We start from the raw sequence: 26714 nt of genomic DNA on the forward strand, positions 1-26714 counted from the left end.
GATTGGACCCCTAGCCTGGGAATCTCCATATGCCGCGGAAGCGGCCCAAGAAATAGCAAAAAGACAAAAATAAATAAAATAAAATAAAATAAAATGATTCCTAAAAATCTGAAGATATCTGCTGATCATTCCCAAGCTACATGAGGTCCTGAAAGCCATTCTGGGCTCTCCCAATGTGTTAAGAGAAACAGAATTCTACATCAGGGAAAAGGAATTAGAAAGGGCAAAGTGGGCTGTAGGAAATAGAGTGTGAACAAAAAGAAGCAGCGAGACAAAGCAAAAGCCATCAACAACAGGGCATAAATAATAAAGGAATACCATCCATAACAAAGCATTGCATCAAATGTGCACCACTGACAATGGGAGGGAGGGGCAAGCAAAGAGAAGATACAAGAGAATCCAGATGCCAAAGGACTGCCTGCAAGACCGCATCAAATAATGACAAGAAAAATTTTAAATAATTCAGAAAAAGAGAGAGACCAAACAGTGGTGAAGGGAACTGTTAGCAGTTTTAAGAGGAAAAAAAGTTGGACTCTAGCACTGCGTTTCCTGAAGCAAGTCCCCTGCTAGAAGGAAACTGCAGTGAGGCAGCCCCTCCTCTGGGAAAACATTCTGTTTCCACTGGAGCCAGCCCCTCCAGAGGCTAACACAGCCTTCACAGGGGCCAGGAATGGTGCCTCCTGCCTCCCAATGAATTGATGCCCTGGGCCTCCACTACTGAAATTGCAGTGGAGAGTGATGCTGGCAGCATGAGCATCAAGTGAGAGCTTGTTAGAGGTGCAAAATCCCAGGCCCCATCCCAAATTGCACTGAATCGGAATCTGCACTGTAACCGGATTCCCTGATGCTTCATAGGCACAGGAAAGCTTACATAAGGACCACCCCTCCTGACATAATGACATACCACCCTGAGGTGTGTCAAAATGGAAATATAAGTTAAGACCCTCAGGTATAGCTTACTAGAAATTTAGCTCTAGCATTCATCTGTTGTGTGCCCTTAAGCAAGTCACTTGACCTCTCTGAGCCTCAGTTTCCCCCTCTACATATTGAGCATAGTAATACCTTTCTCAAGGATTGCTGTGAAGGCCAAAGGAAACAGCACAGGTAAGCTCTGGCGTAAATAGTGATAGGTGTCAATTCCCTTGCTTGCTGGCCAAGGGCAGGTTTTACTGAGGGGTGAGTAGCAGGTGTAAGAAGCAGCATAAAGATGTTTTGAGGAAATCAGGGCAGAGAGAAGTCCCAACAAAGGATATTTTTCGTGGCAAGACCCTAGCTTAATTTGAATGTTCCTAGCTGGCCCTCCTGGTTCTCTGCCCTATGTCTTCAAAAAAGAAGAAATGTATTCAGAAAGGAGCTGGATGCTGGAAGTCATGGCACACAAGGATTTGCTTCCAGCACCTCCTGACCCACAGCATGCTAATTGCTCAGCAGATGTGCATGATTTAACAACTATACCCTTCAGTCACTCAGAGTCCATGATTTCCACTCCCATCCAAACCCTGACAAGAAAATATCATCCCAAATATATTTCCCTTGGCATATATTAAAGCTTCCCAACACAATGTCTATAAAGGATTTTCTGTACTGTATACACATCATCCCGTTAGACAATCGATTCCTCTTTTTAAGAATCATATTAGGTTCTAAGGAAAAAACGCTGTCCTGAATATTTCATTAATTAGAGAATTTAAAGCCCAGACTGACCTTGAGCTCTGCCTCCCTAAATTTCCTTTCAATTCTGTTCAGATATTTCACTTTTTTTCACCAGTGTGAATTAATCAAATGATTAAGAAAGGTTGGAAAATACCGGCAATCCCGGCCCTCGATCCAGAGGCTACTGTGTCCAATGAATCTTCATCTTTGTGCATATGGCCTTTGCCATGCCATTGGCAATCAGAAGTATTGGTCCAGTGATGAGTGTTTCTTAGTGTGAGTCTTTTGAAAAAGAAGAATTCAGCTTAAACGACATTAAACTGCACTAAACTAAAATTGCTCCCTATTGCAACAATGTGGTATACATTCAGGTTTTTTGGCCAGTTATTGAATATGATCCAAAAGGAGAAATAGTGGTGGGGTGGGTGGAGACAGAAAGAGAGAATGTGATAGAACTGCACCTGCTTTGTAGGAAGGAAAGAGCTCCTGTTACAGGCAATTAAATTTCCCGATTACATAGACCTCTCAGTCAAGGTTGACAGAACGACATCTGGGCACCTGCTGGCCCATCAGAGGTACGTTGGATGATCCTATAGGCCCTCCAGAGACCTTCCTCTCAGGTACCTCCTTCCCATCACAGGTGACCCTTGGTCTCCAGAGCCTGTGGAGCTCAGCGTGTTTCCACCAGTGACATCTCCATTAATCTCATATTTGCAAACTGTTTGTTGGAGGCCAGCACACTAATCCGCAAAGCTCAACAGGCCTGCTCTCCAGCTATGTCCTGCAACACGGCTTTGGCACAAAGGCGTTTCATCTTTGGATTCTCCTCTTGAACAAATATTCTACATTCTTACTCAGCCATTTTCTCTTATGGAGAAGAAGCTAAGCCAGCAAACCCCAACTGAAACCTTCAGACTATCTTTTGAAAGTGTAGACCAAGTTTTGTTCCTACAGATGCTATTGGAAACAAAGGTATGGGACTCAGAAGCAGATTCTCAGCTCAGCCCTGCCACTTAGCACCTGTCTGTCTTTGGGCGAGACTGGATTTCACCTCTCTGGCCATATTCTCCTCTGAAGCAGGTATAATAACAGGTATCCTACACAAGGTTGATCAAATGAGGTCACACAGGCGGAGGCAGTTATAAAGTGCAAAACTATTGCTTGAATTACCACACTAAATATAACAGCAATTAGCTTGGCTGCGCCATAAGGCTCAACTTTTTTGAAATAATCAAGAGAGGAAATGAAAAAGAGGGAGTAGAAACTCTAGACTAGTTTCTGCCTCATGGTCTCAAAGAACAGTTGTAACTGGTGTGGCATAGACTGTATCATGATTTCTTAATTTAGCAGCAAGGCAGCTTCAGATCATTTGATCAGATTCATATCCTCTATTTTTTTTTTTCATTTTTGGCTGCCCCATGGCATATGGAGTTCCTGGGTCAGGGTTCAGATCCAAGCTGCAGGTGTGACCTAAGCCACAGCTGTAGCAATGCCAGATCCCCAACACACTGTGCGGGCCAGGGATCGAACTTGCATCCCCGTGCTCCCAAATCACCACCGATCCCGCTGCAACTTAGCGAGAACTCCAGATTCATATCCTTTAAATTAGCATAGTTGTGCACCGTCTCTCAAATCTGTCAGGAACACAGACCTAGGTGTCAAGACACCTGAAATGTTTGCTTGGCTCTGTCACATTGTTCTATGGGATAGTTAACCTTTCTGAATCTGAGTCTTGAAAGTTGGTGGAAATTTCATTCACAAATCAATTTGGAAAGATTTATCAAGAAGCTTTAGACTATATCTTTTGCTCCAAAAATTACATATTTGAAAAGCTATTTTGGGAATTCCCATCGTGGTTCAGCAATAACAAACCCAACTAGTATCCATGAGGATGCAGGTTCGATCCCTGGCCTCTCTCCATGGGTTAAGGGTCAGGCATTGCTAGGAGCTATGGTGTACGTCACAGACGTGGCTTGGATCCCGCATTGTTGTGCCTATGGTGTAAGCCGGCAGCTGCAGCTCTGGTTCAACCCCTAGCCTGGGAACTCCCATATGCTGAGGGTGCAGCCTTAAAAATTGAAAGAAAAAAAAAAGGAAAAAGAAAAGAAAAGCTGTTTTAAGGACATAATCCTAAATAGGAAAAAGTGTTTTAGGTACAAAGATTCTTGTGGTATAATTAACAATAGCAAAAAAAAAAAAAGTTCCCACTGTGGCTCAGTAGGTTAAGAACATGACATCGTATCCATGAGGATGTGGGTTTGATTCCTGGTCTCCCTCACTCAGGGGGTTAAGGATCTGGCATTTCCCCAAGCTGTGGCATAGGTCACAGATGTGGCTCAGATCTGGCATTGCTGTGGCTGTGGCATAGGCCAGTAATTGCAGCTCTGATTCAACCCCTAGCCTAGGAACTTCCACATGCTGTAGGTGCAGCCACGGAAAGAAAAAAAAATACCAAAAAAATACGGACAATCAAAATGTTTAATACAGTCTATCTTTTTAATAAATATGTATGCTATTATTTAAGCTATTGATTCAGAATGCTATGCAATAACATAGAAAAATATTTAACAAATTATGTTAAGTAAAATAAAAATCAGGGTACCAAGACCTATGAATATCCTATGCCTTAGGATATCTTAGCCTACACACAGGAAAGAAAGACTAAGAAAACTACTAGCCAAAATATTGCCAACAGTCATCCTTCAATGGAAGTGGGTAATTTTGAGTTTTAGTTTTTTTTCTATTATTTACAGTTCATTTTCAGCTTTTCTCTATTTACCAAATTTGCTAATGTTTATTTATTATTTTATAAATAAATGAAGGCTAAAATAGAATATTAGCAGATCAAAAAAGACAGTTTAAAGTCACCATTTCAGTGTTAAAGCTCTATCCTTCTCTAATAGTTTCAGATGTAGTCTATGATTGAAACAGCCAACAAAGCAAGAAATCATTTACAAAAGACTACAGCTATAGAAGGCCATATTTAAACACGTAGAATCCTAGTGCCTGTTTCCACAGCCCTCCCAGAAGAGACAGGCCAGGGTATGTCCAGGGGGATGCAGCAATCAGGGTGGCTACATATAAATCTTCCTGAGAGCAAAAGTCCAACAAAGAGGCCAGGAGTAAGAAGCATGACTCAGTGTTTATGGGATTCATCAGAGCAGTTTGTGTAAATCCTACCCTCTGAAACCCTGAGTGTGTGAATTGGTTTTTATGGCAATGTCATGCTTGGTCAGAAGGCTATTTTGGCCTAAAATAATTCTACAGATGTGAGAAATGCATTTTGCCCCCTCATAGGGCTCAGAGTGACATAACACTTTGGAGAGCTAATGAATTTTTCAAAATGTTTGAAATGGCATTTTGATCTGCATCCGCCACAGTGAGTTTATGTCTGGATTTTTTTTTTTTTTTTTTTGGAGGCTGGAGCCAAGGGTGATGGCGCTTCAGGCTGTGATCCAGGGAGACCAGCCAAGTGGCAAGTTCGTGACCAGTTCCAGACCAATGAGGTAGCTTTGCCTCGAGCATGGCTTTATGTTGGTCTTACAAGGCAAATTCACAACTAAAGAATAGAAGAAACATTCAGCTACAGAATAAAATACTTCCTCTTGTTCATCTTTTTCTATGACCTATGTACATTTCTTATGACCATGCTTTCAATTTGCCTACTCTCTAAAAAGGAAAAATAAGTTCTCCCAGTGATCTTGCCAAACACACAAAAGATCAAACAAAACCTGGTCAGCTAAGGATACACTGTCAACAGAAATCATATAAAATAATTTACCTTCTATTTCTTCTTATTCCTCCAAATAACAACACATGTCAATTAGACTTGTGTCAAATCCACTACGTATTCTATCCCCTCAATTTGTCTTTCTCTGAAAAAATAAAATCACACACACACACACACACACACACACACACACACAAACACATACACTAAAACCTGAACTAGAGTTGAGGCTTGTACTTAATCCACAAGGATCAGTCAAAATCCTGCGTGCCTTTCTTTGAAAGAATACAGGCCTCCGAAAGGCAGTGGCTTTGAGAGTCTGTTTATAGGGTAGCTGCCCAAGGGTGCTTTAGCCAGAAAATGCTGCAGTCAAACCAAACCAGGTTGCTGAGGACCAAGGGAAAGTGTTCACTAAGTAGGGAATGGGGACCAAAGAGTGACTTGTCCCGGCCTCCCTGGAGAGGGACTCAGGGACACTGCTGTACCAGGAAGGTCTCAGACATGTGGATGGGATGGCAGGAGAACAGCTAATCTATCCATTTGTCGTGACACTTCTGTCCTCCCAGAACAGGAGGGAGGTGCTGGCCTGGCTGGCAGCATTGGCCACTTGCTGGAGAAAATTTGTTGAAAGGGCACAAGGAAGGCAAAATGCTCCTTCATTAAGATGAGCTCCTGCTCCAGCCCTTCCTTCTTTTCCATTTTGTAAACCAAGAAGTAAGCACGCACAGCTCTCTTTTTTTGCACCCTGAAATTAATTAATCATTTTTTAGAGCGAAAACAAACAAAGACCTAATTGAATTGATGGGCCTCTTTAAAAAGAAGCCACTTAGTCTTCAAGTCCTGTTTTTTTTTTTTTTCAACTAAAAGAAGGAAATGAGTGAGAAATCTCCCATGAAAACCTTTCAGATAATTGAGAGGCCATCACCAGGCTGCCCCTTCCTTGCTGGCTGTTCTTAGGAATCTTAGTTTACAGACCCATGGTCCTTGCCACAACTTCTCCATGGAGTCCAGAACCAGAGTAAGTTCTCAACTCAGGATGCACTGGAGGGTGGGGCTTCTTACATCTTGTACCCGCCGTGCCAGGAGACTGTTTCTGCCTCCCCACATCAGGCTCACATCTTTAGCACTGCTACTCTCCATTCTGACGCATGACCACTTACTGTAAGCCATGACATTTCACATATTGAGCTGAGCCTAAGAACAAGGCTATCTGTGCAAGGGACTTTTCCAAACAGCTGAAGTTTATCCTCCATGTGACGATTTCTGTTCTATTTTTTTCTATTTTAATTACCCGTGTTGGATTTTTTTCCCTGCAATTCCATACGTACCTCACCTTTCTCTTAAACAGGATACCGAGCTTAAATGATTTTTCTTCCTTGATTATTCAAGGTCATTACCGTGAACTTCATGTTACTGATGGTATGGCTACAGAGGCTGTGCAGGTATTTAGGACTCTTTACCCTATATCAGATGGAATGACAACCTGTGTTCACTTCTTAAAGGTTCTGCTTGATTTTGTTTGTGCAGTTCCCCTACTGAAAGTTATCAACAATTACAGCCACTGACAACTCTTTCTTCCATCACCTCCTCTCTGAGAAACCAAGCTTGTAAGTATCCTGTCAAAGTGCAAATGAAGTAATGAAGAGGATGATGAGGGCTAACATCTATGGGTCTTTGCTACATTCCCAACATTCTCTGAACGACTTACAGGTATCCACCGGTGGGCTCAGAGAATTTGGGGAATTGTCCTGTGAGAAAAGAACTAATTCTGGGGAGTTCCTTTCATGGCTCAGTGGTTAATGAGCCCGGCTAGGGTCCGTGAGGAGGCGGGTTTGATTCTTGGCCTCCCTTAGTGGCTCAGTGGGTTAAGGATCCGGCATTGCCATGAGCTGTGGTGCAGGTCGCAGACGTGGCTCATATCCTGTGTTGCTATGGCTGTGGCTGTGGCCAGCAGCCATAGCTCTGATTCTGCCCCTAGCCTGGGAACTTCCATATGCTGCAGGTGCGGCCCTAAAAAGCAAAAAAAGAACTAATTCTAAAGCTATGTTTTTAATAATCAATTGCAGCTGTCTGAAGGAGAACTGCCCTTGTGTAATTTCCAGTTTTCTGGAGATTCTGGGTTGGCTGCTGTGGCCAAATAAATGAACTCCAGACATACAAACTCTTGCTCTGGCAAACTATTTCATCCTGAGCTTTGGGAAGTATTTTTTCTATGTCTCACCACTTTTCAAACTTGCCTCCCCCGAATCCTGTTATTCTTTCCTTTTCTCCTATTTCCCGTCTAATTCCACCTCCACCTTCCTTCTTTCCTTTCTCCCTCTTTTCTTCCACTGCTATATGCATCTTGGGTATAACCAGCAGTTTTCTGAGGCACCATTAAGCTGGCAGAAGTAAAGCGCTGCCAGTGAAGAACTTGAGTCCTAATCTCAGCTCTTCTTGCTACCTGTGCCCCCCTGGGCTGAACTCACCCCACCTACACCCACTCACTCAATCAAACCCATCTTTTCTATCTCCAGCATGACAGTAACAACAATGAAGGAAAAAATATGCAAATGAGCTTATGTACAAAAGAGAAATGGACCCACAGTCATAGAAAACAAACTTACAGTTACCAAAGGGGAAGGGGGGAGGGATAAATTAGGAGTTTGGGGTTAACAGATACATGCCACTTTATACAAAATATAGATAACCAACAAGGACTAACCGTATAGCACAGGGAATTATACTCAATGTTTTGTAATAACCTATAAAGGAAAAGAATCTGAAAAAGAATATACATATATATACGTATAACTGAATCACTGTGCTATATAGCTAAAACTAACACAATGCTGTAAATAAACTCTAATTAAAAAAAAATAATGTATGTGAATGTGTTTGGTAACCATATGGAAACCATTGTTAACAGTAAGTTTAAAAGAGTACTTTACACTATATTCAGAATTTGGGATTTGAACTGGTGTTCACATTTAACTGTAAATTATTCATAAAGGAGTTCCCGTCGTGGCGCAGTGGAAGCGAATCTAACTAGGAACCATGAGGCTGAGGGTTCGATCCCTGGCCTTGCTCAGTGGGTTAAGGAGCCAGCATTGCTGTGAGCTGCGGTGTAGGTCGAAGACGAGGCTCCGATCTGGCGTTGCTGTGGCTCTGGCATAGGCCAGCAGCTACAGCTTCAATTAGACTCCTAGCCTGGGAACCTCCATATGCTGCGGGTGCGGCCCTAAAAAAAGACAAAAGACAAAAAAAAATTATTCATAAAGAAAATGGAAAGAAGAAAGGAAATTAACGTAATGATAAAATTACAGAGGAAAGGTTTTGACTAAAAAATGCATTTTTTGAGAACTTCACTATATTAATTACTTCTAGTTATATATAATACTACTAAATCTAAATGTTTCTAAATCAAAATAATGTTTGCACATATTTTCATATATCAGTTTTCAGCATAAGAAATAATAGCTGAAGAAACAATTTAGGACACTGAAAGCTTGGTCATTTGTCAAAAAAAAAAAAAAAGAACAATGAAGGAATCTGGAAAACCAAAAGTTGTGCTCACAATCTTATGGCAAATAAGGGACAACTTCCAACTTTTTAAAAAAGCCATTCTTATGAAAAATTCACTAAACACCCACAATACTTCTAGTCACTCTAAAAGCTAGTCAGCTAGTCATGCACCCTATCTTGCAAATAGTTTTTTAGGTTTTTTTATTTTTCTTTCATATGGGCATACAGTGAAACAGTCTCCCAGTTTATTCAACCAAATCGTAAACAGCCCAGCATGGTATTTTTCTCATAGAAGGTCCCCCAATAATACATTGGTTGATTATTCAGTTGTCCAAGGATTTTAAATATAAAACAGTCAACACAGAGAAGTGAACCTTTCTAGGGTCAAGGTGAACACGCTACTCAACCCTCCCATAAACCTGCCAACTTGCTCACTTTTTATTTAAAGAGAATTAAATACCCCAGGAGACCGGATAGGAAGAGGCACTCACAGAGGTGGCAGAGGGTCCTGAAATGGGAGTCAGATGCCCTGAGAACAAAGTCTGGCTCTGTTCTTTATTGGCTGTGAAGCCTTGGGCAAACCTCTTGCCCCACTGAGCCTCAGTTTCCTCAACTGTGAAAGGAAAATAACAGCTACCTTTTACAACCATTTTGGGGTACTAGGCAGAAAACTGTATTACCTAGAGAAATGTCTTACATGCTTGTTAGACAGTCAATAAATTTTAGCTGAACTAAAGGGAGCTAAAAATCATCCCTGTTTCTATAAAATGTAAATAGGGCTTCCTGACCCTCCCTCTCACCGTGGCCCTTTTCGTTTTTTTTATTACTGTGGGTGGAGGACATACTCTTGCCTTAGTATGTACACACCTACAACAGCCATAATATATTATTGTTCTCATTTGACAGATTAGGAAACCGAGACCCAGTGAATCACAAAACATTATGGATGCTTGACTGGTAAGTAAAAATGGCAGAGGCAGGCTTTGAAATCAGACATGTGGCTCCAGAGCTCATGCTGTTAGCCATCATGTCATCTGGCATTTAGGGGAAAGAATTGCTGGAATACAAAAGGACTGCTAAGGTTCCTCCAGATCCAGAAAGGTTCTATGAAATTCTTCTTAAATCTTCCCTTCGGGGCTGGCAGCTTCCACTATGGGCTGCTTCTTAGCTTCCAGGTTGTGGGCTCAGATGTAGGGCTGTGTGATCACTATTGCTCCCAGGGAAGTCACCAGTCACTAAGGATGAGAACACAATACGACTTGGATTGTGTTGATGTCTATGCTCAGCTACTTTTTTTGGAGCCCCCAAACAATATTCTGAATTACTAAAAAAAATCTAATTCTTTTTGTGAGTAGATGAACCCTGAACTAGACCAGACCTGTTACCAAAATATATTCAAGATCATACATGTTATTATAAAATATATTTATTGATTCTTCCCAGTGTCCAAAAAGGACAAGCCACTCTCAATAAAAGATGCATATGCATTAAAGCAAAAGAACATTAAAACAAGTCTAAGAAGATAGAAACTAAGTGATAAAAATAAGAAAAACTTATTTCAGAAATACTAGGCTAAGGAAATTAAACACCAACACAGCTTTGAGCTTTATATCCATCAAAGTAACAGATAGAGAGAATGAATGGAGACAAAGAGATGCAATTTTTCTAGACACCATCCTCTCAAAAAGACTCTTGCATTACAGGCTGATAAGAGTATTTGGGAAAGTCTGATCACACCTCTGAGAGTCAGATGAAGTGGAGGACCAGGATCATGTTGTGCTATGAACAGTTCTGCTCGTTGGACAACGGATCTGACTTGGGACCATGAGTAGGCTTATCTCATGCAATGAGGTCAGTGCCAGAGTTGGACAGAAATTCTCATGAGGCCAATCTGAAAAGCCTTCAAGAACTGAATACCTTCTGTGCCAAGCTCTCTCATGACATTGGTACCAGCCCAGAGGCAACAGAACAATCTGGGAAAGCTTGGTGGGGTGGTAGGGACTGGGGGAGTCCAATTTTTCACCTTTGAATCACATACCAGGAGATGTAAGATTCTAAAATTTCCACTCTATTTGCTGATCTGGCCACTATGGTTTTTGCAGAGTGCCTCAACCTACTCCTCTCTTTCCACTCCATTCATGCTTAAATTGCAATACTAACAGATTCCAAGCAACTGTGCACAAAAACTAGCCTCATTATTTTGCTGTAACATTTTGTATGACGTACATACCATATACAAAGTGCTATATGGCATTCCTTGCCCTACTTCTAGCAAAATAACCAGAATTCCTGTGTACCAGCCAGCCCTCGTTCAGATGCTCTAGAAGTCTGCACCTGTTCATCCACTTACTCATTTTAATTGAGCCACTACAATGTCTTATGCTTTGTGCAAGCTTCTTGCCTTATGGCTTCATTCATCCTAAAAATGCTTTGTTCTGTTTGTGCTTTAGCACAGTGATGGCCCGTGGTCCCAAGAAGCCCCTGAAGCATGTAGTGGCCCCAAAGCATCAGATGCCAAGTAAACCGACGGGTGTGCTTGCTCATCATCCATCAACTGGCCCCACAAGCTAAGAGAGTGTCTCCCCCTCATCTTTTTCTAAGGAACAGACTTAAGTATTCCCTGACAGGAAATGAAGTAAAGAAGACCTGCATACAGCGGTTCCATAAGATTGATGCCAAAGTCCAAATTCAGAGAGGCCACCCTGCTAGTTTTAAGTATGGAGCATGATAATGTGAGAAAACAGAATGTATATATGTATGTGTGACTGGGTCACCTTGCTGTACAGTAGAAAACTGACAGAACACTATAAACCAGCTATAATGGAAAAAATAAAAATCATTTAAAAATAATTTAAAAAATAAAAAGGAAATAACAAAATGAGATCCTGCTGTATAGCACAGGGAACTACAACCAATCACTTGTGATGGAACATGAAGGAAGATAATACAAGAAAGAGAGTTTGTATAGATGTATGACTGTGTCACTTTGCTGTACATTAGAAATTGACAAAATTGTAAACAACTATAATATAATTTTTTTTAATAATAAAAAAATAAAAAAGAACAAGGAGAGTTTCTGTCTGGTCTGTGTCACAAAGCATTGCTTTGCTGGTCATCAAATTACCCCTGAGGAGACAAGTACAACCTGTGCAAAGTAAGAAAGATCTTTGTGGGCACAAAAGGAATCCCTCATCTGCTGACCTGTGATGCTCGAAACTTCCACTAGCCTGACCTCCTTCAAAGTAATCATTGCCATTCAGACTTATTTGGAGACTGGCAAGATGACCAATTTCTTTTTTCTTTTTTGTTTTTGTTTTTGTTTTTGTCTTTTTTGCCATTTCTTGAGCCACTCCCTCGGCATATGGAGGTTCATGGCTAGGGGTCTAATCAGAGCTGTAGCCGCAAGCCTACACCTCAGCCACAGTAACGCAGGATCCGAGCTGCGTCTGTGACCTACACCACAGCTCACGGCAATGCCAGATTCTTAACCCACTGAGGAAGGCCAGGGATCGAACCTGAAACCTCATGGTTCCTAGTCGGATTTGTTAACCACTGAGCCACGACAGGAACTCCAAGATGGCCAATTTCAACAAATGATTTTGGTGCTATCACCAAGAGAAAGAGACAACCCGGTTTTCCTGGTGTGAATGATGTGAAAGATGCCAACAGCAACATCTTTGCCTCCCTGCTCTCCAACATTTTTATTATTGCAAAAGAAACAAACCATGGATTTCTCTTCTCTACAAAAAAAGAGACCTGTCTCACCACCGCTGAAGACAGAGACAAGAGACTGTCAGCCAAACAGAGCAGTAAGTGAAATGATCACTCGGTAACATGATTTTATGGGTCTTTGTAGTTAATTAAAGATAATGTGGCACGATTAATCACTGCTCCCAAAAGCTCCACAAACAAACAAACAAAAACTACTTACTGAGCTTCAGGCACTGTATCAGGTTCTGGAGGTACAGTGTGAGCAAACCCACACAAAGCCCCTGGTCCCTACTCTCATTAATCAAACAAATATGCCCAAGAGAAATATAATAACATGCTGAGATAAATGGTCTAAAAACATCACCCCAAAACCTGACTTAGACTGAGGAAGTGGGGAGGTTGGATGGGAAGGGGTAATTCAGCAAAGGCTTCTTTTCTTCTTCACCTGATCTGAAGAAGAGGCAGGAGTTAGTTAAGCTTAGAGGAGCAGTAGAAGAAGCAAGCCGAAGGGAAGAGCAGATGGGCCAGATCCCAGGGTCAGGTTTAGAGTGTTGTCCGTTCTCCTAAGAGCAATGGAAAGTGATGATAAGGATCTAAGGGAGTTATGGATGGCACAGGTGCGAGAAATGCTTTCACAATGATCTCCCTGGCAGCAGTGGGAGAGTGGTTTGCAGGAGACCAAATGGTTAGCTGGCCACTGCAGTCATCTGGATGATTTAGCAATGTCTGGGATATGGTGGGTGGAGAAGGTCTGGAAGGAAAGGAAGTTCCCAGGTAGAGAAACTGGATGAGTAATAACGCCATTCACAGAGATAAGGAACTGCAGGAAAGGACCAGCTTGGGGTCAAAATGAAGAGAAACAGCCATAGTTCAAGGTTCTGTGCTGAGGGCAGTAGGTACATTAATTTGTTTTTATGACAAAGCTGCAAAGTAGGTATCATTATCCCATTTTTCATATAAAAAACCCAAGGCTGTATTATCAGTTTAGTTTTTCTAACCCAGCCTAAGTGGGCATGATTTTTCAAGGCAATCTAGTGCCCAATTAGCCTCCCAAGAGTCCCGGAGAAGAAATATTACTTTGCCCTGGAAACTGAAGCCCACAGACATAGAGCTCAGACAGAAATGGATTTGGAATATTGCCAGAGATTTCAAGGAGGCTATGCTGGGACTCATGGCAGGGCAGCCATGTATGAGTGTGCAGGCTGCATACTGCACAAACACAGAGGGGCCAGTCATATCAAAGTTCATGTGAATGCTGCCTTCTAAATTCATCAGCCCTGCTGCTGCCCAGTTTCTTTTCAAAGATGAGTCCAAACACCATGACTCTCCCATAAACCCCAGGGTTCTAAAAGAATCAATGACCAAAGCAACACCATGCACTTTACCTCTCTGGTCCCAGATGGTCTTTTATCTTGCAGCCTTCAGTCAGACCCAGGTATTCATCCCTCACCCTTTTCTCTGCTCACTTAGTACCCGAGGAAGGAGTAGACGTAAGATAAGAACGATGTCCCATCACCAAACTACTATTGTATATAAGAACTCCCCAGACTCATACACCAAACACCAAACATTGTCAATATCCTCCCAGGTACATGCTACATAGAAACAAACAAATTATACCAAAGCTGTCACCCTTTTACCTAGTTAACATAAAATATTCCCCAAATTTCTGATTAAAGGGTATCCTTGTTTACCTGATTATAGTCTCTCAGACCCAAGGTGCTATCTGAACAGCAGTGACCAATTATTTATCTTTGAGGAAATCCAATCCACTCTGAGATTTATGCTGAAAAAGTCCGGTTCTTCTCTGCAGGCCCTGGGGCTGGGACAAAGTACAGCTCTCCATTTGCAAGCTCAGGCAGTGAGAAATGGAGCTGACTTCAGGACTAAAGCAACCAAGGACTTCTTTCTCATCAGCCCCTAAGGAGGGTGGCAGCACATTCACAGAAGTGCTTTGGACTCCTGAGTTTCTTACTGAGGAATGCTATGGCACAGTCTCAAGTGCATCAGCCCTCACTTATGATGGGGAAGGGGCTGATCCTGTTGTCTGTGATCAGAATGAGCTCAGCTTTCCAAATGAAAGTGCTCTGCCAGCATCTCCATCATTCCTAGTCCTTACCACAGCGGCTTTTTAAAAGGTAGGGAACATTCATTTTAAAGATGTTTTTCATGGGCACACATAATCGGGAAGAATACATTTCTCCAATTTCCCATCAAGATGATTCCTCTGTAGACACGCTGCAGTGTTTTTCTTTCTTTTTTCAAAAAACCAATCTCCTCTATCAACTCTAATGTGGTTGTTCATTTAGAGTTTTGAATATGCTTTCTTGTCCCTGTGCCACATACCACAGAGTATAAGCTGACATTTAGAATCAACCAGAATTTTTCCTCTACAGAAGTCCATGTATTGACCAATTCCCATTGCAGAAATGAGCCCTTTGTCTGCAGCTGTCACTGCTCAAGTGGCAAATGCATTCCTAAGACTCTAAGGGTAATGGTGACCCTCTCCCCACAGCATTCCTGGGATATTGGTGTCCCCTGTATACTTTCTGCTGGCAGCTGACACTCCTGCCACGCACCCCCTCAGTGCTGGCTCATGACCCCTATCTGAGCATGCTGGCTGTTGTGATCCCCACCCGGAGCAGCTATTTGAACTGCCTCAGCTGGTGGGGGCTGACAGTGGGAGAGGATCACTGGCCAGTTTACCCAGAGTGGGGACCCTGGCTTCCTGCCAACCACAATCCCAGGGGGGGCTGATTCCTCATTAATTTCATCTTTTTCTCCAGAGTTCATGGGAACATGGACCATTAACTGCCATCATGAGGTTGTCTTGGCCTGAATACTTTTTTGACCTGACCACTATGAAATTGGAGGACATTTCCCAAATCACATCCTAGGGCTCAGAGCCCTCATTCCCTACTCATCTTCAGTTTTTATCATAGAAACAGTGTAACCAAAAATGACTAAATCACCACCCTGGAAATGGCATAACCAAAAAATGGAAAGCATTTAAGGATTTGATCTCTGTCCCTCTTACAGCTTGAAATGGGCAGGTGTGGGGAAAAAGCCAAGTGGGCACTGGCAGGAGAAAAAGAAAACATGTTTCCACTCTTATTTCTAGATCTAGTTGTGAGTACACAGATCAGAAACATAGCTGGGTTCTCTCATAGGGGAGAGAACCCAGGTAACAAGCATTATCCTTTAATTACCGGTTCTACTGCCTCAGGGGCTTCTCTCAAAGTGCTTACTCCACTGTCTTGACTGTTCTAACAATAATTGCATGGGCTCCCTACTTGCCAAGAAAGCACCATTTCTGGAGACTGTGCCTGGGAGGAGTGACTGTTTCCCTTGCTGCCCTCCAAATTCAGCCAAGGTGTTCTACACAGAAGCTCTAGGCACCCACACCTGTCTGAACCAGGCAAGAGGCGGGCCCCCTTGAGAAGCACTGGAGCTCCAGGTATCGGTGATCCCTCTGAGGCCACACTTAAGGTTAACTTTTGCCATTTCTGATAAATACCACATATTTTCAAGAATGAAGTGTGGGTATGAGAAGGGGAGATTTAGGGAAAAGCAGGATGGGATTATGTAAGTGAATCAACCTCAGTTTAAGGACTAGCAGAACTGGGGTGAAAAAGAGAATGAAGAGACTGCCCTTCCAATTGAAGAGAAATAAGCTCTAAACTACCTGATTAAAAATTAAAAGTATCCCTTCTTCAAAGATTTCTGCTCAGCCCCAGGGCCTGGCCTAGAATAGCAAAGTTTCTTCTCTCCTCACAATGACAGATGAATAATAAATGCCTCTAGTCAAAAGAAAGGGCATAATACAAACAATTTCTGCAAAGTTGGTTTTGTTGTTTGTTTGTTTGTTTTGTCTTTTTAGGGCTGCACCTGGGGCATATGGGATCCAAGCTACCACAGCTCACTTCAATGCTGGATCCTTAATCTACTGAGCAAGGCCAGGGATTGAACCCGAGTCCTGGATACTAGTCGGATTCATTAGCACTGAGCCACAAGAGGAACTCCCAAAATTTTGATTATTAGAGATTTTACCTATGGCTAATAGCAATTCTGTTTTGCACTTTAAAATCCCTTTGGTCTATTGAAATTAGCTAGCTCCAGTGATGAAGAGGTTGTGTTAATGTCTCAGAGCAGGACCCTGTGGGGCCTTCCTGGAACAGACCCCATGCCCCACCCTCCCCCACCCCCAGCCCATGATCTCTGCTGCCTCTTGTCTGTAGAAAACTTTAGCTTCCTAAGCCTTCCCTGAGTTTCAAAGAGTAAATTTAATCAGAGAAGTGAGAAAATGCAGAAAGAAAGGAAAACAATCAAGACAAAATAACAAGTGAGTTCCCGCTGTGGCACAGTGGAAACGAATCCAACTAGGAACCATGAGGTTGCGGGTTCAATCCCTGGCCTTGTTTAGTAGGTTAAGGATCCGACACTGCCGTGAGCTGGGTGTAGGTCACAGATGTGGCTTGGATCTGGCAGTGTTGTGGCTCTGGCGTAGGCCGGCAGCAACAGCTCCAATTCAACCCCTAGCCTGGGAACCTCCATGTGCCATGGGTGCAGCCCTCAAAAGACAAAAGAGCAAAAAAAAAAAAAGGCAAAATAATAATAGTTTTGCCATTAAACAAAGTCAAGAACCTTGAGTTCCCTCTCAAGGGCTGCAGATAATATTCAAAGCCATATCCTTTGAGCTGTTTTGCAGATACAGAAATCCCCTTCGGGTGGAAGAAGTTAACTATATGATGCCCACAACTCACAGACCCCAGGCCAGTTGGAACCAGAAGGTTGATGATGTTGACTCCCAATCACCTCACCACCAACTAATCAGAAGAATGTCTGTGAGTTGATTATGTACCCTACAATGCCCCTTCCTCACCCTGTCTTTAAAAACCTTTTCCTAAAAGTCATTGAGGAGGTCAGGCTTTTTGAGCACTAACTATCTGGACTCCCTGCTTGGCACCTTGCAGTAAACGCTGCACTTCCCTTCACAACCCAGTGTCAGTAGATTGACTTTACTGCACACTTAAGCGGACTCCAGTTTGGTTCAGTAACATTAAGACTTTTGAAGGGACACTGGCTATTTCAAACCATTAAAAGATACATATCATATCTATAGAACATCAAAACAAGAAGTTAAGTAGGTAGGAAAAAACCTGTCCATTAGACTTTTTAAAAGTATACAGAAAACCTATATCAATTTCTGATGGGAAATGGCATAAACATAATACCTAAATTCTATCTAATTCTGGTCTAATAAAGCATAAGTGAAAATCAGCATAATAATTTTCTTCTCCTTATAATGCTTTCCAGAGGATTAATCTAATTTTTTAAAATCCACATTTTTATTATGAATAAACTTCCCACAAGTGAATGGCCTAATTATCAACTTAATTTTTTCCTCCTAAACAAAGAGTATCCTCTAAAACAAAATGTTTATCCACTACTATGGTTGAAGGTTGCATATTAAGTAAAATTCCTATTTACCTAGAAAATATAATTTGTCAAGGGAAATGTGACACTAAAAAGTGACCCAAACACCTTTACTATGGCTGAATTGAAAGGCTAATTGTGATCTCTAACAAGAAATCCATTCCAAGAAGAAATAAAATTAGCAGTAATTGTTCTTCTAGCTAAAGCAGGAAACTGGGAACAGTATTTCAAACAACTACTTCTTTTTCGTATTTTAATGATAGAGAGCAATTGATCATCTAATGAAGGGACTCAGTAAACAAACTCACACATTACCTTTAACTGATTACTCCGAAATAGGGAGTTTTTCCATTCCAGCGATTGCTCTTTAAAAATGAGACAAATCTCTCACATCAGACCCCACAATCTAAATGTTTGTTATTAAAATCAATGTTATGGGAATGGAGCACAAGTGCAGTCTAAAATTGCATGATTGTTGATCGCCACATTTTCATTCACCGAAAAAAAGAGTAAATTGCCAAATTTGACCTTTTTTTACTGTCTCTCACTCATTGTCAGGTAAAGAACAAAGAGTGTATTTATACTATCAGAAATGCATGGGATATCTGCAATCAGTTTTTTCCTTCGTGTGCTCAAGTAAACCTATAAAAGTGTCAGCAATAAACACAAAAATGATCACGAACCTTCTTAATTCCAAAATCACCACAAACTACCAACTCTCTGGGGGGCTTAAGGTAGAAAACGAGGTAATTATATTAGCATTAATCAACTTTGATGGTCTTTTGAAAGATACTTACAGTTAAATCTGTGTGAAGATCACACCTTTATCTTCATTCCCTTTGCTGTGTAAGGGTAAATGAGCTACAATAATAACCCTGCAAATATCCTGCCTTGTGATTAAGACGTCATCTTTATGCAGACGCTATATTTTGGCTTCTATAAAGGTTAAAGGCAACATGAATTATGCATTTCCTCCCATGCCAGGCCTGTAAAAGGTGCTTTCACTGTTCATTAAAGATATTGCTTCCAAATGGGCAAAAGCTTTTTTTTTGAAGTGCCGAAACAGCAACATTTCCATTATGGTCATTACTGCAATGCTGGAAAGCCAAAACAATTTGGACTTAGGAAACTGCTAGAATCTGTTGTTCCAGAACACGTAGCAACTGTCAATATACACAATGAAATTACCCTTCACTCTTTGGACAGTGGTACAGTTAAACAGAGCTGGCCAACATACTGGTCCCCTCCCAGGAGAAGGACAGTCTGGCAGACCCCACATCACCAGCAACAGTTGGGTTTTCCCCCTTCTGCTTCTGCCCCAAGTTATAGATTTGAATAAGGACCAGAGAGCCAATTCACGTTCGAATATCCCTAACTCTGGCACTGGAGCAAGCTCCGTGTGAGGGATGCATGGGTAAACAGAACATTTGCACATGTTCCTCTCAGCCGGCACCCTGATTTCCTTACTTAACGTTTTGCCACCCCCTCCAGCTAAAGTACAGCTTCTTTTCCTTTTACACTTTTGTGTACTGAATCTGCAGACAGCTGGGCTCTTTTTCCGCAAGGAACACCACACCCATTTATCCTCTAGCCTGGGTGAGCAAACTGCAGATTTAACTGAATCTGCCTCTCTCCAACCTTAAACCAAAGAGACCAAAGCTGTATACAACATCCAACTTCAGCCAGGTTACGACCACCTCTCAGCCCGGCGCTTTGGCTGTGGGGTAGGATTATGTTGTGAGCCACACGGGAAGCCCGGCTGTGGGGAGGATTATGGAAACAAAATGCCTGCAGCAAGCACCTGAGTTCCAGAGATTCTTTCCAGGGGAACAGCCCACACACCCTGACAACTAAGTGGCAAAGTTTTTTCTTTCTCCTCTGCTGCAGTGCCCTGCATCAGCACACGCGCGCACCAACGCACACAGCCTTGTTCCCTCAACTTACCAGTTTAGACTTGGCGCGTTGCAAAAATTCTTCCATGTCGTGGCAAAAGGGTTGGACCAGGGGTACCCGGAGGGCGCGGAGGCCTGTCTCCTCCGGGGCGAGAGGAGCCGGGTCCCCGCAAAGTGGCCTTTCTGAGCGCAGCAAGCCGCTGCTCCCTCCTACCGCTCGGAGGCGGCTGAGGTTGTGGCTGCGCCCTCGGCTGTCGCCTCCCAGGGCTCCCGCCCCACCCCGCTCCCAGACGCCAGCTCTGGGCTCCCGACTCTGCCCTAATAAGGAAAGTGGGTGTGACGCCCGGGAGCCCCAGGGCGCGCCCCACACGCTGACAGGCACGCGCCTGCGGGGCCAGAGTTCCGGGGCCGGGGCGCGGGGGCGGGGGTGCTGGAGGATGGCGAGGGGCTCCTCCGCCAATCGCAGGGCCCAGCTGCGGCCTCCTGACGTGGCGCGCTGAAAGATACTGCAACCATGGACAGCGCCCAGAAGTGCGAGCCAAGTGCAAGGGGCTGCTGCAGAGGAAGGCTCTGCAGCAGGCACCGCTGCTGTCAGCCGGGAGAGATAGAAAGAAGGGGAGAGGGAAAAGGGGCCCCAGAGGGCCCCCCTCCTTGGCTAGCGCCTCCCTGGCTGACTTGCAGGTTACAGAGAGCTCCAGCGGTCACTTAATGATCTGGCTCTGCTGGCATGGCTAGGGGATGCACTCAGCTAGATTGAGGGGTGGAGGGGTTACTGCTGAGCTAAAAGCAGTACGACCTTGATGGAAAATATTCAGAAGAGAAGGCTAGGAGGTTGTGCTAGGCTACATCTTTCCTCCTTACCCTCAAAATGTACCTGCTCAGCAACGGTCCTCTGCGGTTCACCCCAACTGGGTGTCCTTATATCGGTCCTGGGGCTAAGGACACGTAGTCTTCCGCAGTCCTCATCCACTCTGACAATATGTTCAGGAACTGAGAGGGCAACATAACCTTCCTACTGCATAAGGGTCTGTGTTTTCACAAGATCCTTAGATCATTTCCATATACATTAAAGTTTAAGAAGTACTACAACAAACACAGAAACCTATAGCTATGAACCTTATTTCAAGCTGCAGAATTTTGTTGTGTGTACTTTCTAGCCTCATCAGAGCCCCAGATAATACCTCAGGCTCTCTCTTACATCTGGGCCTTGGCACATCTATCTGCCTGTAATACCCTTCCTGCACTCTCACCAGCCCCCACTGCCTGGCTAACTCACAATTCAGCTATCAGCTTAATGAGGTGAGCTCAACCCCGAGGGCACTTTAATTTATTATTTATTTATTTATTTTGTCTTTTTTTTTTTGGTCTTTTTAGGGCCGCACCCGCAGCATATGGAGGTTCCCAGGCTAGGAGTCAAATCAAAGCTGTAGCTGCTGGCCTATGCCACAGTCACAGCAACCTGGGAACCAAGCTGCGTCTGCAACCTACACCACAGCTCATGACAATGTCAGATCCTTAACCCAATGAGAGGGGCCAGGGATCAAACCCACAACCTCATGGTTGCTAGTCAGGTTCGTTAACCACTGAGCCATGATGGGAACTCCCTGAGGGCATTTTAAAATCACATTAGAGTCACCCAGGCCTTTAGAAAATATTGCTTCCCAGGCTCTATTCCAGACCAACTGAATCAGTAGTTCTAAGGGTAGGGCCACAGCATCAGACTGGTGTAAAAGTGCTCTAAGTGATTCTAATAGTCAGCCCAGGTATGATCCTCTGGTTCTCAAACATTAGTTTATAGCTGGACCATTCAGTGAAGTACTAAAAAAGATATATATGGTCTTTTTAGGGCTGCATATCAAAGTTCCCAGTCTAGGGGTCAAATTGGAGCTACAGCTGCTGGCTTACACCACAGCAATGCCAGATCCAAGCTGCATCTGCAACATACACCACAGCTCATGGCAATGTCAGATCCTTAACCCACTGAGCGAGGCCAGGGATGGAACCCAAGTCCTCGTGGATACTAGTCAGGTTCATTACAACTAAGCCATGATGGGAACTCCCTAACAGAAATTTTGGCTTCATAGGTCTGGCTTAATGGGCCTAAGAATTTTCTCTTTTTTTTAATAATGATTTTTATTTTTTCCAGTATAGCTGGTTTACAGTGTAGAATTTTCATTCTTAACCAGCTCCCAGGGTTTTCTAATGTTGCTTAGAAGTTACCTTCCTCCAGGAAGCCTCCCCTGACCTACTCCTCCCTTCCTACCTCAAGACTAAGTCAGTTGCCCTTTCCATGTTCTCTCATAGCAACCTATATTTTCTACTGTACTATAAATTGCCTCAAAAGCCCGATATTCATGAGAACAGAGACCTTGCCTATCTCATTCATTGATGTAGTCCTAATGCAGTTCATGTCATATACAAATCTTCAATAAATATATCTTAATGAGCAAATGTACACATGGTAGGTTTTTTGCTCTCTCTCCCTTTCTCCCTCTCCCTCTCACTCTCTCTCTTGCTCTCACCCTTTGTGTGTGTAATTATCCAATTGTTTTTTTATTCAGGAGGACCCAATAAAAAGAAATCAGTGGAGTCTACAGATCTGATTAAGAGAGAATGATAGGAATATTAAGCTCTGATTTGCATTCAGGCAATGAGCTGTACAGAAGCTATGGATTCTATCTGCTTTCTTTGCTGACTTAAGTAAATTAAAACCATCCAGGTAAAACAAGTGTTCTCTCAGCCTTCAAATCTGTGAAGTTGATCACAATTCAAGTAACATTACAAAGAAAAATTCCCAAGAATTCCTTCCCTCTGACTCCACTGGGGATGAATTTTTGTTTTAAACATTCTGGGTAGGTATTACAGAGCCTTGAATTTTCTTAAATTTTTCTTCTGATGGACTCAAATCGCAACATCTAGCTCCCTGAGTTTTTCCTCCACCAACAATGTCTTTGCAGAGGCTGATCAAAATTTACCTCCTCCAGGAAGCCTTCCTAAAATGAACACTTGAATTAATTTCCTGAGGCTTCTGTAACAAATTATAACAAACTCAGTGGCTAAAAGCAACATGAATTTATTATCTGTAGGCCAGAAGTTCAATACAGGTCTCTTCAGGCTAAATTCAAGAATTCAAGGTGTCAACAGAGATACATTCCTTTCTGGAGGCTCTAAAGGAATATTTTCTCTCTCTCTCTCTCTCTCTCTCTCTCTCTCTCTCTCTTTTTCTTTCTCTAGCTTCTAGAAGCAGTTCACATTCATTGATTCATGGTTACCTCTGGCTATTCTTCCATAGCCACATCTCCCTCTGATACTCTTCCTCCTTTCTCTTCCATTTTTTTAAGAACCCTTATGATTATATTGGATCTCCTTGGATAATCCAAGATAATATCCCATGTTAAGGTTGGTTGATTAGCAACCTTAATTCCCTTTTGCCACGTAACAACATATTTACAGGTTCTGAAGATTAGGATGTGAACATCTTAGGTAAGCCATTTTTCTACATACCATAAAACCCATTCCCCCAGTTATTTGGTGGTTATCAGCTTTTGATCCTCAGTTTCTTATCATTATAGCAGCCAGAAATCTAGTGCCCTTGGCTCTAAATTAGCAATAAACCCTGGCTGCACAATGGAAACCCCTGAGGGGATGTGAAAAATATGGATGCTCCAACCATATTTTGCTCCAGAAATTCTGAACTGAGTGGTCTTGAGAGGGGCCCAGGCATCAATATTTTTAAAAAGCCCATCAGATAATTCTCTGTATAGTCAGAGCTGGGAATCACTGTTGATGTTGGATAGATTGCATTCCTCCAGTCACCCAGGTACAAAACCTGGAGTCCACTTTGACTTACAACTTTCTCCTGCCCCTTGTGGTCAAACAGTTCCCAAGTCCAGTGTCTTCAACCTTTGACAAGCTACCTCCAACTTCCTTTCTATTCCAAGTGCCATCAATGTTATTTCAAGGAATAGATCTGAGCATAAGGCCCCCTCTCCTTCTCTCAAGAGTCATTTGTACTTGTCTGTAGAACAATCCCTTTTCCTCTACTCTTTTCATTCTCCTAGACTCCTTTCATTTGAGATCTGTTATCTGAGTGCTCTTCATTTTGAAATTAATTATTTGAGTAGACTAGTTTCATGTTTCTACACATATTGAAACTTTAACCCCCAATGTGATGGTGTTAAGAAGTGGGGCCTTTGGGAGGCAATTAGGTTTAGATTAGATCATGAGAATAGAGCCCCTTGATGAGATTAGTGTCCTTAGAAGAAGAAGACACCAGAATGCTCTCACTTACTCTCTCTCTCTCTTGCTCTCTCCCTGACTCTCACCCCACACCACCCCCCACCCCCGTCTCTCTTTCCATCATGTAAGAATACACCAAGAAGTAATCATCTGCAAGCCAAGCAAAGGGTTCTCATCAGCCTCCCACAGAACAGCATCTTGATCTTGGACTTTCCAGGCTCCAGAACTGTAAAAAATAACGGTCTGTTGTTTAAGCTGCTCAGTTTATGGTATTTTGTTATAGCAGCACAAGAAGATTAATATGGTGGTAGTTCTGGGAAAAGGAAGACTTTAAGGATCATTTAATCCCATCCTCTTATTTTACTGAGCAGGGAGCCCAAGCCCAGAGTAGTTCAATGTCCTGTTTGGGCTAAAGGAGCTGCTTGAAAGCAGAGCCAGGACTGGAACTCAGCTCTTTGCACTCATTCTTTCATCACTGATGGATCATTAACTACGCTCAGGTAGACTTTATGCCAAAACCAAGATACATAAGGCAAGTTCCTTGCCTTCAAGGAGCTACATGGTCTAGTTGCTATAATACAAAGAGATAAATGCACTGATTGAGAAATGCACCTGGTATTGTACTAGTTGAGATTTAATATAGTATAGTGACTACAGTCTGAATTCTCATCCTTGCTATGTAGATTAAACATGGCTGCAAATTCTTCGACATTCCTAGTAAGAGGCTAGGTCGACGTTCCCTCTCCATGAATCTAGGAGCGCTTTAAGACTTTCTGAGCAATAAAATACAGCAGAAGTGACACAATGACAGTTTCTAGGACCATGCCTTAAGAGACTGACAGCTTCAGCTTTCTGTCTTTTGGAATACACACTTTTGGCACCTAGCCACCATGCTGTGAAGAAGCTCAAGCAGATCCCCGACAATCATCCATTCCAGATACAATAGTGTACATAGGCCAATCCCAAACTCCCAATCCATCCTTCCTCTCTACCCTTCCTTTTGGTAACCATGAGTTTTTTTTCAAAGTCTGTGAATCTGTTTCTGTTTTATAAATAAGTTTATTCATATCATTTTTATTAGATTCCACATATAAATATCGCATATTTGTCTTTCTCTAATTTATTTCACTCAGTATAATAATATCTAAATCCATCCATGTTGGCTGCAAATGGCATTATTTTGTTCTTTTTTATGGCTAATATTCCACTGTATATATGTACCATGTCTTCTTTACATCCGTTGCTCTGTCGATGACCATTTAGGTTGCTTCCATGTCTTGGCTATTGTAAATAGTGCTGCAATAAACTTTGAGGTGCAAATATCTTTTTGAATTATGGTTTTCTCCAGACAGATGCCCAGGAGTGAGACTGCTTGACCACATGGTAGTTCTATTTTTAGTTTTTTTTAAGAACCTCCATTGTGGTTGTACCAATTTACATTCCCACCAATAGTGTAGGAGGGTCCCCTTTTCTCCACACCATCTCTAGGATTTGTTTGTAGACTTTTGATGATGGCCATTCTGAAGGTGTTACCTCACTGTAGTTTTGATTTGCATTTCTCTAATGATTAGTGACATTGAGCATTTTTTCATGTGCTTTTTGATGACCTGTCTTCTTTGGAGAAATGTCTATTTAGCTTCTGCCCATTTTTTGATGGTTTTTTTTTTTAATTGAGCTGGATACATTGTTTTTATATTTGGAGATTAATCCCTTGGCAGTCACTTTGTTTGCAAGCAACACTTTCTCAAGTCTACACTCCTTTGGAAACTTGGGCTTCATACAGTGAAACATCTGATTCAAACAAAGGCATTACAGATGCTCCAAGTAGTGATGTTTCTGTGCAATAACATTTGCCTGCACTACTCACTGATGAAATGTAAGGTCCTTACAGCAAGATTTGCATTTTTTTTGTCTTTTTGCTATTTCTTGGGCCGCTCCCGCGGCATATGGAGGTTCCCAGGCTAGGGGTCGAATCAGAGCTGTAGCCGCCAGCCTATGCCAGAACCACAGCAACGCGGGATCCGAGCCGAGTCTGCAACCTACACCACAGCTCACGGCAACGCCGGACCGTTAACCCACTGAGAAAGGGCAGGGACTGAACCCGCAACCTCATGGTTCCTAGTCGGATTTGTTAACCACTGCGCCACGACGGGAACTCCAAGATTTGCATGTTTTAATACTCCGAAATTACCACTCCCGCCCCACACAGCAGTGGATCTTCCCTTGACATGCTCTCACTGTAGCTCTACATCTACCTCAAGGGTCTGTTACTGCAGTCAGTGCCACAGTGAGGGCATCTGAAGTCTTCCTTGTCAGAGCCAGCTCTGTGTGCTAGCTATATGCCTTTGGTCAAGTTCATTGACCCCTCTGATCACCAATTTTTTCATCTGTGAAATGAGGGGAAAAAATACCTGCCTTAGTTACCTTACAGGATTGTCATTAAAAAGTCAAGTGCTAACATCCCTACATATATTAGAAAATGTTAACAATGGAAGGGAGAATAACGAGAAAGTCTTTTTGTTTGGTGGAAAAAAAAAAACTGACCAATG

General features: G+C 42.6%; 1 protein-coding gene and 1 pseudogene across 4 annotated transcripts in view; one reads left to right on the forward strand and one right to left on the reverse strand.

Moving 5' to 3' along the window:
• PRUNE2 (prune homolog 2 with BCH domain) overlaps nucleotides 1–20174 on the reverse strand; it is a 266403-nt gene extending 246229 nt beyond the window's left edge. For 3 of the 4 annotated variants that reach the window (XM_047767792.1, XM_047767793.1, XM_047767791.1), the window contains exon 1: nucleotides 19979–20173. In XM_047767792.1, coding sequence (XP_047623748.1) covers nucleotides 19979–20014 — 36 coding nt within the window. In that variant the 5' untranslated portion in view covers nucleotides 20015–20173. Of the gene's footprint in view, nucleotides 1–19978 lie in introns of all 4 variants that reach the window. The other variant, XM_047767794.1, reaches the window with a different exon arrangement.
• Nucleotides 11345–16037, forward strand: LOC125121452 (40S ribosomal protein S4, X isoform-like; annotated as a pseudogene).
• Nucleotides 20175–26714: the final 6540 nt, after the last annotated feature.

Source organism: Phacochoerus africanus, chromosome 2, assembly GCF_016906955.1.
Source record: "Phacochoerus africanus isolate WHEZ1 chromosome 2, ROS_Pafr_v1, whole genome shotgun sequence".
Taxonomy (NCBI): domain Eukaryota; kingdom Metazoa; phylum Chordata; class Mammalia; order Artiodactyla; family Suidae; genus Phacochoerus; species Phacochoerus africanus.